This window comes from Manis pentadactyla, chromosome 9, assembly GCF_030020395.1.
Source record: "Manis pentadactyla isolate mManPen7 chromosome 9, mManPen7.hap1, whole genome shotgun sequence".
Lineage (NCBI taxonomy): Eukaryota > Metazoa > Chordata > Mammalia > Pholidota > Manidae > Manis > Manis pentadactyla.
In genome coordinates this window covers 40,591,006-40,606,274 of record NC_080027.1, presented here as the reverse complement: position 1 = coordinate 40,606,274, position 15,269 = coordinate 40,591,006, and the positions used below count along the sequence as shown (strand labels likewise).

Sequence of the window (15,269 nt, the reverse complement as noted above, 5' to 3'; positions counted from 1 at the left end):
GAAAGTACAAACCAAGGAAGAATCGCTGAAGCCAAGGTTTGGCCACCAGATTAACATCTTGCTTCCAGCACCAACTGCACTGAGCCCAGGAGACTCCATTGAGTGGACGTGGCCTTGTACCTTTCAACACATGGACCAACAATGGCTGGCCCTCCTGGCACCTTGGGGACAAGGCCTGGAAGCTGGCCTCCTGTGTAGTCCTGCTACACAGGAGAGTAGCTGCCAAAGGTCACAGTAGTATATCCTGAACGGCCAGAAGGTAGGAGCATCTTACTGGGGAGTTTTGTTTTATCATTATGGCCAGTGCATGCACCTCCAGTAGCACTATATATAGACCCTTCAGCAACCCCCATGGGGAAAGGAGTAAAAGTATGGTATACTCCACCTAGAAGGGACCCCTTCCCTTTCATAGTTCTATCACAGGACCACTCTTTTGCATGCATCCTACCTGATGGACAAGATTTGCCTATGTTGGTGTCATTAAAACATGTGTCTTACAAGTAGTGATTTTACAGCATCTTACTATGTTGAAGGACAGTGACTGTGAACTTGGTGATAAGTAGTGATTTTACAGCATCTTACTATTTTGATGGACAGTGACTGTGAACGGGGATGTGGGGGGGACTTGGTGAAGGGGGGAGCCTAGTAAACATAATGTCCTTCATGTAATTGTAGATTAATGATACCAAAATAAAAAAATAAAAATAAAAATAAACATGAGTCTTATCACCCCTAAAGTCTTTGTGGATTGGGAACTTCCTCTGGCTTGAGGATTATTATAATTTTATAATTTTTGTTACCCGTATCAAAATCTTGTTGTATCTTAACTTTTGTTATTATCTCTAAGTTGGTGTTATCCTCTGTTGCTGTTGTGGAATCTGGTTACAGTGCTCCAGCTTTCTCGCACAGGGACCATCGTGGAAGATTGAAAGTATGTAGATTGTAAGGCGAGAATCCTGGAGGGGTGGAGTGTGGGGAAGTTGGGGTTCCTATGGCCAGGATCCTCACTGAACTTAAACCACCTGATGATGTAACTGGCCTGTGGCTAGGCTACCGCTTCCACACTTTGATGCAATAAGCTACTATTGCACTATATAGAGAGCTCGGCCCAGTGCTCTGGGCAGAGGCACAGATGCTAGTGCTCGACCTATGGCTGGGAGAAGCAGCGGGTAATAAACCCTTTCATCCCAAAGAATGTTTTGCTGTCAATTTCTTTGGTCACATTGAATCCATAGCGAACTTGCCCAGGGTTGAAACCCATTGGCTAGACAAGCACTCTCCTGACACGGTACTGACACCGTTAAGAAAGATCACAAATATTAAAATACATTCCAAACTGTAAAGTGGCATGTGGATGGTGATGATGGAACAACAATGCAGAAGACTACTTGTACACTGTCCCTGCCTCATATCTCTCTTCTACACAAGCAGTTCTCTGCTCAATAAGCCACGGTAAGGAAGACTGTTGTTGAAGTAGCACAACTAGCCTTGAAAACATCTAAGCACTCTCCTGCTGAGATATCTAAGCACTCTCCTGCTGAGAAGGGGCTCTCTACTGCTGATTGGACAAAGTATGAAATTGCTTTTCATAACCAAAGAAAGTCAGCTTTGCAACTAGTCTCCTGCTGCTCCAAAATGAGAGCCAGAGCCTCAGAAGGAGCTCATGCCTGGTCAGCACTCCACAACAGCATCGATTCCACAATCTCAACTAATGAGTGCCAGAAATGAGATCTGTCAGGGTTCAAAATATGGAGTAAGAATACAGCAGCCACTTCTGTGGAGCTGCTCAAAGGCAGTTTTCTTGGCTAAGGGAAGGACAGCCTTTTACAAAAGAACCCACACCTGTTGATAGTTTCAGGGACAGACTAAAAATGAGTAGGAAGATCACAAGCTCTATGATCAGAGGCAAATTTAGGTTCAAATCCTGGACCCACCACATACAAAATGTGGGACACAGGCAAGTCCACTAACCTTTCTGAGCCTCAATTTTCCCTAGCCTCAGAATGGAAAAGAATAACTCATACTTTGTAGAGTTGTTGTAAGATTTTTTTTTAAAGACAAGTTTATTAAGGTATAATTTATATATAGTAAAATTTACCTCTTTTAGGTATACAGTTCTATGAGCACTGAAGAGAATATTCAGTTGTATAAACACCACCACAATTAAGATATAAATATTTTCATCACCCCCAGAAGTTCTCTCATTTTTGTGGTCTGTACCCTCCCAACAACTTCCGGCCCACGGCAACCACTAAGCTGTTTTCTATTGTTTTATATACACATACATATCAGCTCTTATTTTACAGATGGGAAAAACGGAGGCTCAGAAAAGGCAAATGAACAGTTCAAGGCCACGAAGCAAGTGACACGGTCAAGATTAGACCCCAAATGGATCAAAGACCTAAATGGAAGAACTAAAAATATAAAACTCATAGAAGAATTTAGAAAATACAGGCATAATCCTTTCTGACCTTGGATGTGGCAGTGGTTTCTTAGATGTGAAATCAACAGCGTGAACAAATGAAAATATATATTAACTGGACTCATTAAAACAAAAAACTTTTGTGCTTTACTGCTACAGCTGTAGATGCACTCATCCCACCAGTTCCTGGACTTGCCATGGGAATGAGGAAGGAGATATCTAAGCTGACCTGTGCATACAGTGAAGGAACAAATTTGACTGGATCTATACTGTTGGAACTCAACCAAGAATTTGGAGAAGTGCAAATTGTAGCGCTCCAAAGTCTTACAACTACAGACTATTTACTGTTAAAAGAACATATGGCATGTGAACAGTCCCCAGGAATGGGTTGTTTTAATTTGTCTGATTTCTCTCAGACTGTTCAAGTTCAGTTGGACAATATCCACCATATCATAGATAAGTTTTCACAAATGCCTAAGGTGCCTAACTGGTTTTCTTGGTTTCACTGCAGATGGCTGGTAATTACAGATATGCTTTGGTTATGTAACTATACTCCTATTATGTTAATGTGTGTGCAATTTAAGTAGTAGCTTAAAACCTATACATGCTGAAGTACTCTACAAGAAGATATGTCAAAGAAATAATCAATCTTCCCAGGTTTTCTTCCGCCTGCTACTTCTATAGCTTTTCTTCTTCCTTCCTAATTACAACCCTTAAATAGAATTCGTGCCTCATATCAAATTTACCGAGTATCATAATTCTTCCAAGTGGTAAAGATACCTCAAGACAAATGCTGGGCATAGAAGCTACAGGGCATAAATATGCAAAGAAGTAAAAAGCTAACCATTTCAAACAATAAGGCTTCTCTCTCACTTACCAACTTCACATTTCCCTGTATGGCCCCGGAAGATGACTGGTTAGCCAGAGACGGGTAAGATTCCTCAAGGGAGGAACAACCTAAGACAGGCACAGTCGCAGGGGGGCCATCAGGTGAGAAATTGGGGATCAACAGAGGTGAGGCTTAGAACCTCACCCCCCCTGTTCTGAGAGAAATCTTCTGCGTATGTGGATGTTTTATTGCCCTGGTCTAGCTTGGATTAACACATAGTCTACAGGCACACACCTGATCATCTACATTTGCTCTCTTACAACACTAAACTATGTTTTCTACCTTTATCTTGTATCTACCTACCACTTCAGCATTTTATTAAAAATAATAATAATAAAGAGAGAAATGTGGTATCCACATATAAATCAAGTATAAAAACCAAATGATATTCATATTTGAACTGACTGTTTAGAGTTCATAATGCATGAGCAAAACCGAAAGTTTCTGTGATGACTGCCCTTGTACTGTTCACTATGTAACTTATTCATTATGTAAGAATTTGTTCTCCATGTAAGAACTTGTTTGTTATGCCTCAGAAGATTGGAGACTGACGAAAATTAGGCTTGGGGTGGATTAATGATTGTGCATTGAGCATTGACTCCCCTATACAGAATTTTATTGTCGTTAACAACCATTTGATCAATAAATATGAGAGATGCCCTCACAAAAAAAAAAAACAAAAAAAAAAAACAAAAAAAAAAAAATAGGACAGACTTCCAATGGTAAAATAAATAAGTAACCGGGATGTAATGTATAGCATAAGGAATATAGTCAAGATATTGTAACAGCTTGGTAGGGTGATAGCTGGAACCTAGAATTATGTATATAAATGTTTTACCACTGTGTTGTACACTTGAAACTAATGTAATGTAATACTGTGCGTCAACTACCCTTCAATAAAAAATAAAAAAAAAAAAAAAAACTTTTGTGCTTTAAAGGACATCATCAAAAAAGTGAAAAGATAACCCACAGAATAAGAGAAAATTTATTGTAGATTATATCTATTGTAAAGGATTTTTGTATTTAAAATATGTAAGGAATTCTTAGCTCAATAATAAAAAGGCCAATAAACCCATTTCTAAAAATGGGCAAAGGATGTGAACACACACTTCTTCAAAGAAAGTTATATATATATATATATATATATATTTCATGGCCATAAGCACATGAAAAGAGGTAAATCAAAACCACAGTGAGATACTACTTCATGTACATTAGATGGCTATAATAAAAAAGATAATAAATAAAAATATTGGTAAGGATGTGGAAAAATTGGAACCCTCATACTGGAATCCCAAATGCTGGTGGGACTTTAAAATGATACAGCCACTTTGGAAGAAAGACTGACAGTTCCTCAAACAGTTAAACATAGAGTTAACGTAAGATTCAGCAATTCCACTCCTAGGAATATACCAAAGACAAATAAAAATGTGTGTCCACACACACACCTGATCATCTACATTAGCCCTCTTACAGCACTAAACTATTTTTTCTACCTTTATCTTGCATCTACCTACCACTTCAGCATTTTATTAAAAAAAATAAAAATAAAAATAATAATAATAAGGGAGAAATGTGGGATTCACATATAAATCAAGTATAAAAATCAAATGAATAATCATATTTGACCTGATTGTTTATAGTTCATGATGCGTGATCAAAACTGAAAGTTTCTGTGATGACTGCCCTTGCACTGTTCACCATGTAAGAACTTACTCACTATGTAAGAACTTGTTCACCATGTAAGAACTTGTTCATTATGCTTCAGAAGATTGGAGTCCGTTGAGAACTAAGCTTGGGGTTAATGATTGTGCATTGAGTCCCCTATACAGAATTTTATTGTTGTTAACAACCATATGATCAATAAATATGAGAGATGCCCTCTCAAAAAAAAAAATGTGTGTCTACATGATTTTCATAGTAGCATTTTCCTATTAGTCAAAAGATGGCAACAACCCAAATGTTTAACTGATGAATGGATAAATGAAATGTGGTATATCCATAAAGTGAAATATTTGGCAATAAAGAAGAGTGAAGTATTGATACATGGTACAGCATAGATGAACTGTGAAAACATATTAAGTGAAGGAAGCCAGTCACAAAAGGTCACGTTCTGTGTGACTCATTTATATGAAATGTCCAAAATAGGCAAATCTAGAGAGACAGAAAGTAAATTAGTGGTTTTCTAGATCAGCTCATGATTCATGAAACATAGTACCTTCCAAATCCACACTTTCTCAAAATCATTATAACACAAGAGTCACCCACACATCCACACCCACACCTACCTACTTTCTGAACATTTCTTCCTGCTAACTCTATAAGCAATTCAAACTCACCATGACCAAAAGTAAACTTACTATCTTTCTCCAAGCCTGTTCTTCCATCCTGTACTGACTGTCTCAGAGTTAATGACAATCCATCCACCTAGCACCTAAACCAGAAACCTGGATGTCATATTAAATTCGTTCCATTCTTTCACACCCAATCAACCACCAAATCCCGATAACCCTACCTTTTTCACTGCTACTGCCCTCTAGTTCAAGTTTCATCATTTCTTAACTACTGCATTTGTCCCAAGAGGTCTCTTTTCCCCCATTCTAGCCCTGTCAAATTCACCTTTGATATTCTTTATTAAAACATAGGTTGGAAGACCATTGCTCTTCTCAGAAGCCTTGGGAATAGAATCCAAACTCTTTCACACAGTATATCAGATATCTCAGATGGGGCTCAGGAATCTATATAGTTATGTTCCTTCCCAAGGAGACTTTGATGCCCCAACAGTTTGAGAATATTTCCTGAGACTTTCTTTCCCAAATGATGTTTGTCTCACATAAGCTTAAAAGAGGAATTGAGACGTGGCAGTGAACAAGAACAATAAAAATTCCTGCTTACATTCTAGTTGGGAGGGAGAGGAAGAGACAAATTTTTTTGAAAAGTAAAACATACTGTATGTCAGATGGTGATAAATGCTAGAGAAATCCACTGAGAGTGCACAGGAAGTGCCAAAGGGAGGGGGTGCAATTTTAAATTAGAGAAGTAACATTAAGTGACATCTAGTTCAAGACCTGAACACTGAAGAAGCCAATCAGCTCTCCAAGAGGAAACAGAGGAAACAGCAAATGCAAATGCTCTGAGGTGGAAGCATGTTTGAGAAACAGCACGGAGGCCATTTTAGCTGGAGCGCAGTGAATGAGAAAGAAAAGAGCAGGCAGTGAGATCAGACAGGTAATGATGGCCAACTTATCCGGGGTCTTGTAGGCCAGCGTAAGAACTTTGTTTTTAATTCTCAGTGAGACAGGAAGCCACTGGAGTGTTGTGAGCAGAAGAGTGACAGTTTGACTTCATTTTAAGAAGATTACTTTGTTGAGATAAGATCAGATGGCAGGAAGGCAAGAGGCGAAGCAGGGAGCTCAGTTAGGATACTACTGAAATACCCCTGATGAAAGACAATGCTGGCTTGCAATAGGGTGGAAAGAGGGTGGCAGCAGTGGTGGGTAGTGGTAGTCATATTTTGAATGTATTTTGAAGATCAAGCTGACAGAAATTACTAATGAATATGGAGTATAAGAGGAAGAAAGATATTAAGGATGAATACAAAGCTAATGAGAAACAGGAATAATTAAAATGCCATTTCTCGTATGAGAACTATAAAAGGAGCATGTTTTGGAGAGAAGAACAGAAATTTGGACTTAAATTTGAGATGCCTAAGAATTCTGCTTACAACAATGGTTATTCCACAATAAGCATTCTGTAAGGGTTAACCATTACCACTATTATAAGTGTTACCTCTACTACCAGCAGCTACCATTTTTTGAAAATCTATACCATGTGACAGGTACTGTGCTAGGGACTTACCTACTAAGTCCCTGTAAGTCTTATAAGACCACAGTGATCTTGCAAATAGGTATTATTTTCACTATATTACTGGCAAAAAACTTAAGTCCAGAGAAATGAAGTGACTTGTCCAAAGTCTTATAACTAAGAATTGAAAAAGTCAGTTTCATACCCATGTCTGCTGGATTCTAATGTCTGTGCTACTTTCACTGTGCTAGATCAATTTCCTAGTCTCCCAACACAGCACTGGATTCTCCTCCTTTAACTCATGTGGTCTGCTTGGGTCCCACCAGTTCACACCTATCTCCTGGGACCCTGCTGGCACACATAGGCAGTTACAAGAGAATAAAACCACTGCCTCCCTGACTCTTGTTCCTGCTAGCTGCCCAGAATCTTAGCTGCTATATATTACCCATCCAACCCAATATCATTTCTTAAATGAAACAAGTATGATAAATTCCCACTGTGAAAGTCCTGCCTGGCTGTCTCTCCACAGCCAAGTACAGAGTTGTCCCTGCTCCCTGGGACTGAGCCACAATAAGTCTACATTACTTGTGCCAGCAAACACAACTCTACAATAGCTTCCTAACTTACTCAGAATAAAATCCAAAATTTGCAAGGGCTTATATGATCTGGTCTTGCATAACCACCTCTCTGGCTGATACTCCTACCACTATCCCTTGCTTTTACCTCTCCAATCACAATGACCTTCTTGGTCTTGAACACTCTGTGCATGCTATGTCTAAGAGTCTTTGTACTTACTCTTTCCCACACCTAGAATGCCCTTCCCCCCAGATATCAAAATGGCATACTCCCCCCTCACTTCAGGTCTCTGCTCAAACGTCACCTCATCAGAAATGACTTCCTTAACCAATCTAAAATAGATCCTCCACATACTGTCATTCTCTGTCCCCTCAACCTGCTTTACTTTTCCTACTGACACCTATCACTACCTGATATATTTTCCTATCTATTTGCTTATTCTCTCCCGATTAGAACAGGTTCCATGAGAACAAGGATTCTGTTTACTGTTTTGTTTTCCCGGTACCCAGAATATTACCTAGCACATAATGGGTTCTAAAAACACAGTAGTTAAATAAGTGATGAACCATCTTTCATGCTTCTCCAAATGATAACTCTATAAAAAAAAATCAAGGTGCTTGGCACTTCTGGGCATATCCTAGTCAGCTACTTGGCTCCACACCTCCCCAGCATTTACTTCCAATGTCCACAGAAGCCTCCATTGATTGCTCATCTTTGGCAGAATAAGCAGGCAGTGGCAAGATGTGACAGAGGGAAAATAGAGGTGCTAAAGACTTCCCTTCTGGTGTTCTGCAAGCTGCCTGCTGCTGCCCTCAAAAACACCAGAACTTTTTCTTTCAAATCAACAGCAAAATATATGAGCATAAAATGACAAAGAAGAAAACCCTGAAAACAAAAGCACAGGATTAAGAATGAATACTTGGAAGTATGCTATGCATAACAGGTTGCAGTATTTAAAATTAGTGTTGTAGTTTGCAAACTACTTTAAAATTTTCAAACAATTTTACCATTTACAAAAAGTTTAGAGTGAGATTTTAACTACTATTTCTCTTGATCCTTTGAAGGAAGCAATGCAAGGATTATTCATCTCATTTGACATATAAAGAAATTAAAGCTCAAAAGTTTAATGCATAATGGGATAGATACTGTAGGGAAAAGAGACAGTATTTGACCAAAGGAGGTTATGGTCTGGAGCCAGAGAATTTAAAAGTTAAATAAAAATAAGGATGCCAAAAATAATACAAGGCAGAAGTTCTGGAATGCCTAAATGCTTAACAAACCCTCTCCCCAAAAAGCAACAAAAGAGGGACAAATCTGTCAAAAACAAACATTTCAGGCCTCTGAAAATTAACCAAAAGCACATTCCAAATTGAGAAATGTTAACTTAAGAAAAATTACTGAATCTATTAAGATCAGTGAGAATCTATGCCATTTTAGTCTAGGGCTGCCTCTACTTCCCACCCTCAGTTCCCTGGGGGGCAATTCCATCAGAGCAGGCCAGGCCAGGCCAGGCCAAGGGGACTACTACTGCCAGAGTGGGCTGATTTAATTTAAAGCTGAACATGGAAAATCTGCTCTGGATAGTGCCCAGTCACTGTCAAAAACAACAAAAGGACAGGCTGGGGAACAACAGTAAACAATCCCGGAAGGCCACTGCCTGCAGCTAGCCTAAGGTCATAATACTAGTTAGGGCAGACAACAGACCTGCTGAAAGGCCAGAAATTTAAAAGGGAGTTCTGGGGAACAAAACAGCCATAATGGGTCTTGATAAGATAAGACCCATTTTGAGATCACTGGTGGTTTGTAAAGGTTTCACACTTACTAAGGAGAAAATGGAGAGGGACGTAGCTTAGTACTGACCCTATGTGAATGTAAGGCCTTGAACACACTGACAGCAAAAAGGCTGGAGCAGAACTGTAAATTGTCTAAACTTTGAATTCCTCAATCCACAAACAGATACAGATACATCAGCAAAGTGTGGAAGATTTCCTGACCTAGGGTTTATGCTAATCACTGGCTGACAACTAATCCATGCTGGCCCAGACACGACCTTTAGGAAGCCAAGTTTAAAAGATAAAACAACAATTCTAAGGTATGATCAAAGTAAACTACTTGCATGTTAAATAAAAATTAAATAAGTATGCATGGTTAAAAAAAAAACCACAGACATCAGTAGTCACACACTGCAAACTAGACAGACACTACAGAATAGTCCAGCAGGTCACTAAACAAAAAAAACCAGCAACAGTCCTCTCCCCAGAGGGAAGAATATGAACCAGGAGTTGCTACAACATATTATCTAAAACATGTAATTTTCAACAAGAGAAAAATCATGAAAACATGCGAAGAAAAATAAGGTGTGACCCATTTACCAGGAAAGAAAAAGACTACAGATATTGTCTCTAAAGGGGGCCCAGGTTGGAATCAGTAGGCAAATATTTCAAAGCAGTTATTATAAATAATGTTTAAAAAAACTAGAGGAAAATTTAAAGAATTAAAGTAAGATGACAGTGACTCATGAAATAGAAAATATCAATGGACAGACAAAACAAAAATTAAAAGAACCAAATACAAATTGTAGTCTGAAATAAAACACTACAGACAAACTCAACAACAAATCTGAGTTGGCAGAAGAAAGAATCATTGATCTTGAAGACAGATTAATACAGATTATCGAATCTGAAAAAGAAAAAGAAAAAAAAAAGAAGAAAAATAATGTCTGTGACCTGTAGGAAACTATTGAGCAAACCAACATACATGTAGTGGGAGTTCCAGAAAGAAGAAAGAAAAGAAATGAACAGAAAAAATATTTGAAGACACAATGGCCAAAAGCTTCCCAAATTTTATTTAAAAAACACTAAATTACAAATCGAAGGTAGACAATGAACTCCAAGTTGGCCAAACACAAAAAGATCCTCATCTGAACACATTACAGTAAAAACAACTGGAAGACAAAGAGAAATTTTCAAAAGTGGCAAGAGAAAACAACAGATCAGATAAAAGTGGAACAACAGTAAGAGGAGTGGAATGATAAATAAAATATGCTGAAAGAAAAAAATGTCAACCAAGATTTCTAACTCCAGGAAAACTATCACCTGAAATTGAAGGCAAAAATAAAGACATTCCCATTTAAATAATGATTGAGATAATTCATTGGTAACAATCTGCCTTTCAAATATTACTAAAGAAATACTAAAACGATCTGGCTGAAAGGAAATGGTACTAGAGAGTAATTCAAATCCACATAAAAAAAAGAACACCAGTAAAGGTGATCACACAGGTAAATATAAAAGTATAAATATTTTTCTTTTTTTCTCTTAATAGGCTTAAAAGACAGCTATATAAAATAACGTTAAAACTGTATTGTTGGGCATAAAACATAGAAAGACTTAATTTATATAAAAACAGGAGCCCAAGGAAAAGAGTGAATGGAGCTACATCAGAACAAAGTTTCGACATTTTACTGAAATTAGTTTGTATCTGAAGTAGACTGTAATAAATAGAATAGTTTGTAATAAATTAAGATACATATTTAAGCCCCAAAGCAACCTTTAAAATTTAATAAAAATATCACTATCAGCAATAAAAAGGAACAAACCAATGATACATATCACAACATTTATTAATCTGGAAAATATTATGTTAAGTAAAAGCAGCCAGAGCAAAAGACCATATAGTGTGTATAATTCTGTTAATATGAAATGTTCAGAAAAGGCAAATCTATGCAGGCAGACAGTAAGCATTTGGTCATCTGGTACTTGGAACAGGAATGGGAACTGACAGCAGATGGAAGCAAGAGATCTCTTTGGGGTAATAAAAATGGTCTAAAACTGGATTTTGATGATAGTTGTACAATTCTGCAAATTTTAACAAAAATAATGAATTGTACACTTAAAATGGGTGATTTTTATCACATATAAACTATACTTCAATAAAGCTATTAAAAATACAAATTGGTGATTCAAGAAATAATAGTTTGTATAAGCTAAAAGAAATTAAGCCATTTAATTTGACACCCTCATTTTATACACATGAACTGGTATCTCCTGTGCCAGGCTCTGTGCAAAGTGTTAGATTCAGAGATAATAGGACACAATTTCTGTTCCTGAGGTATTATATGAGGGGAACAAACATGGAAACTGACAATTAATAGCAATATGTACTGTTACTATTTGCATAGTAGAATTTAAACAAAAGTGGGGATGCTATGACTTCCACTAGGTGGCAATGTACTTAGTTAAAGGATTCTGTTCCCCAACATCTCGCAGTTAATGTGGCTATGTGATTAGTTATGCTCAATGTGATATAACTGAAATACTGTATAGAACTTCTGCTCAAAGGCTGTTTAAAGTGAACAGTGTTAGCTGGGGGAGGTGCCCTTCTTTCTCCCCTTATTCCTTTCCTGCTATCTTGAATCAGGACATAAAGGCTCATTAGCCCATGAAGTGACCTTGAGAACGAAGTCTCAAACTGAGGATGGCAGGAGTCTGGGTACTTGATGATCTCATGGAACAACCATTTCAGCCCTGGACTACCTACGCCTGTATTTCTTTTACACAAGAGAATAAAACACAATATTTTAAAACCATTGTTACTATAGTTTTATTATAGGTAGTCAAACCTAAGCCTATTGGTTTTAAGAGATATAGATGATTTCAAAAGAATGTGTCATTTGATCTATCTTGAAGGATGAAGGAGAAGAGGAAGGAAAGACCATTCATTAAATTACACCATGAGAGAGCAATGCACAATCAGAGAATATCAAGTAGTTCTGAAAGTCTGGAGCTCAGAATCTAAGGGAATCTATGGCAGATATTATCATCCTGTCCCCATTTCTGAATTGCACACACTCAGCTCTTAGAAGGATTTCAGGAAGCCAGATCAGGCATGGCTACAGGACATTTTATGATCCCAGAGCTCTTTGAACTTCTCTGTTATAAATATGTTGCAGCTCTATTTTGTTTGCCCATTTCTTTTCTTCCTGCTACACTTTGAGCACCATGAGATCAAGGGACTATGTCTGTTTTATTCACTAATTTCTGGAAGAGGGCTTGGTATAAAGCAGAGTGCTCAATATACATTTGTTGACTAGATGATGAATTCATGGGTAAATAAAAAGAAACCTTTCATTGGAATTCCACAGCTTAATAGCACATTCACTTCTTCTAATCAAATAGAAGAAAACTCCATTTCAGTGGGTTTTCTTAATTTTATCAGTGTAATACACAAGGAAGCCAGTTTTTACATTAGCTGTCTGCTTCTTTATGCTATCTGCCAAATGTAACCAGACTGCACATTAGATTTCTGCATTTTACAGTTCTACATATCCTTTCATCTCAGAAAATGTTTCAATTTAAAGGTGAAATGGAAGAGAACACTGATTTCTAAGAATCTGTCAAGACAATCTCAATATCAAAAAGGCTTCCACAGTTAACAGAAAGATCTTTTCATGCAAAAGCTCAACAAACACCTCTTGTGCCTGCCCTAAATGATATGCTCATCTGCAAAATGTCACTTCCAACCCCTAGGGCATTCAGTATGCTCAAACAGCTTTAAGAAAATGGCTTTTTGCTAACAAAACCCCAACAAAATTGTCTCTTAAGCCAAATGCTTGCAAATAATAGAAAATATCTTCAATAATTTTTTCTTAAAGGGCCAACAAATTTGAGAGGGAATTTCCCTTATAGAATCCAATTACTCATTAAACCTCACAAGTTCTTGGGACTTACTTTGTGTCATTTCTTCTTAAAAGGGTTTATCTTTTCATGGGCAAACAGCTGTATGTAAGAATGACTATAATAAAAGTGCTACATTAAAACAGAGACTTGAAACACAGGGTATCATTTTGCTTGACAGAAGGGTCAAGGAAAGCTTTCATAGTTGTAGCACATTTACAGCTTATAAGGATGGTGCAAGAGTTAATTACCGTTTTGCAGATAAAGAAACAACATCAGGGAAGTAAAACAATTTCTTCAAGATCCCATAGATGGTTAGTGGAAAGCCAGGGACTAAAGCCTTATGTCTTTAGATCGCAAGCCCAGTGTCCTTCCCATGACATCGTAATGTTTCACAATCCAGATGTGATACTTAAAATGGCTGCAATTTCAAAATAGCCTTTTTCCTGTCTTCACACTTTACAACCAGCAGATATGATCCTTGAGTTACTCCAAACATGCCATAAACTCTTGCCTCTGAGCCTTTACACATGCTGTTTTCTTTGGCTGAAATACCACACTTCTTCATCATTTGGGGGTTCTACCTCATCTGCCCTCTCTCTTGGTATGGACAGTTCCTACCCTTCTTTTCAGAGATAATTTAGATGCTGCTTTCACTGGGGAGCTCCTGTAGTATTTACCACACTATAAAATAACTGTATTGCACGCCTGACTCCTGTCAAGCCCATGTGAACAAAGATTTGTCTTGTCAGAATTTTATTCCTAACGCTGAGCACAAAGCTCCTCTTCAAAAGTACAACCGCCATATTACCTATCACATCTAGTTTCAGAGAACTAGTTGGAAGAGGTCTATGGTCATGGCATCCAATAGCTTTATTTTTGTTTAGAAGAAAAAACTGAGGTGCAAAGATGGAAGGGACTATCTTAGAAATAATGGTAAGTCAGGGTGGACAGGGTCCTGAATAAAACCCAGGTCTCCTGACTGCAGACTGGTGGCTTTCCACTGTTATTAGTTTGATACCATTCTCTGGATGGATAGATGAACAATTAGATGGAAAGACAGACAAATGAACAAATTAGATGTATAAAAATATAGTCCCAGTAAAGCCCCTTCCACCTTTCTCCTGGTCATAAGTATTCCATGGCATTTTAGATTCATCTGTCATGAGACATAGGATACTATGGGACTATAAAGACATGTAGGCATTTGTTAAAGAACTCATTCAAAGTGTTCTATCAAAATATGTTAGTTCTCTGAAGCAAACCCGTGAAGCTCACTAGATTCGAAATTCTCAGCAGTGTGTTTATAGCACACAAAGTCATCATCTTTCCTGGGGAAACATGTGCAAAGTGCTGCCTAGAAACTTTATATAATGGCTAAGAACTTAGGTTTTTAAGTGACAGCAGTTGTAAGGCCTTGGATAGCTTATTTAATTTCAGTTTCATCTACTGTATAGTGGAAATACTAGTGGCAACTATATCCTAGGATTGTTGGGAGGATTAAATGAGACTGTATGTGTTTTGCCAGCGCACATGTAAATATTTAACAAATGGTAGCTTTAACATTATTTCACCTGGAGAAACATCCTCATCACATGGGATTTTCAACGCCTGGACTTTGGAGCTAGTGCAGAGGGACACATGTTAACAGTCAAGGATGGACACCCATGTGCTATGGTAGAGACGAGCACTGGGGTCTAAAGAACCTAACTCCACGCACGCCTTTCTTCAGGATGTCTTCCTTGGATATTATTATTATTAGCTAACATTTATGGAATACTCACTGTAAGCCAAGCATTTTTCTTAGTGCTTTACATATGTTAACTCCTTTAATTTTAACAACAACCTATGAAGTAGGTACCATTTATTATCTCCATTTTACTAAAAGGGAAACTGAACAGCC

General features: G+C 37.7%; 1 protein-coding gene across 5 annotated transcripts in view; it reads right to left on the bottom strand.

Annotated features, from left to right (window-relative positions):
* FAM168A (family with sequence similarity 168 member A) overlaps positions 1 to 15,269 on the bottom strand; it is a 259,894-nt gene that overhangs the window by 104,848 nt on the left and 139,777 nt on the right. For 2 of the 5 annotated variants that reach the window (XM_036888638.2, XM_036888640.2), the window contains exon 2: positions 5,672 to 5,745. The exons of the other annotated variants lie outside the window; for them this stretch is intronic. In XM_036888638.2, coding sequence (XP_036744533.2) covers positions 5,672 to 5,698 — 27 coding nt within the window. In that variant the 5' untranslated portion in view covers positions 5,699 to 5,745. The remainder of the gene's footprint in view (positions 1 to 5,671; positions 5,746 to 15,269) is intronic. 5 annotated transcript variants of the gene reach the window in all.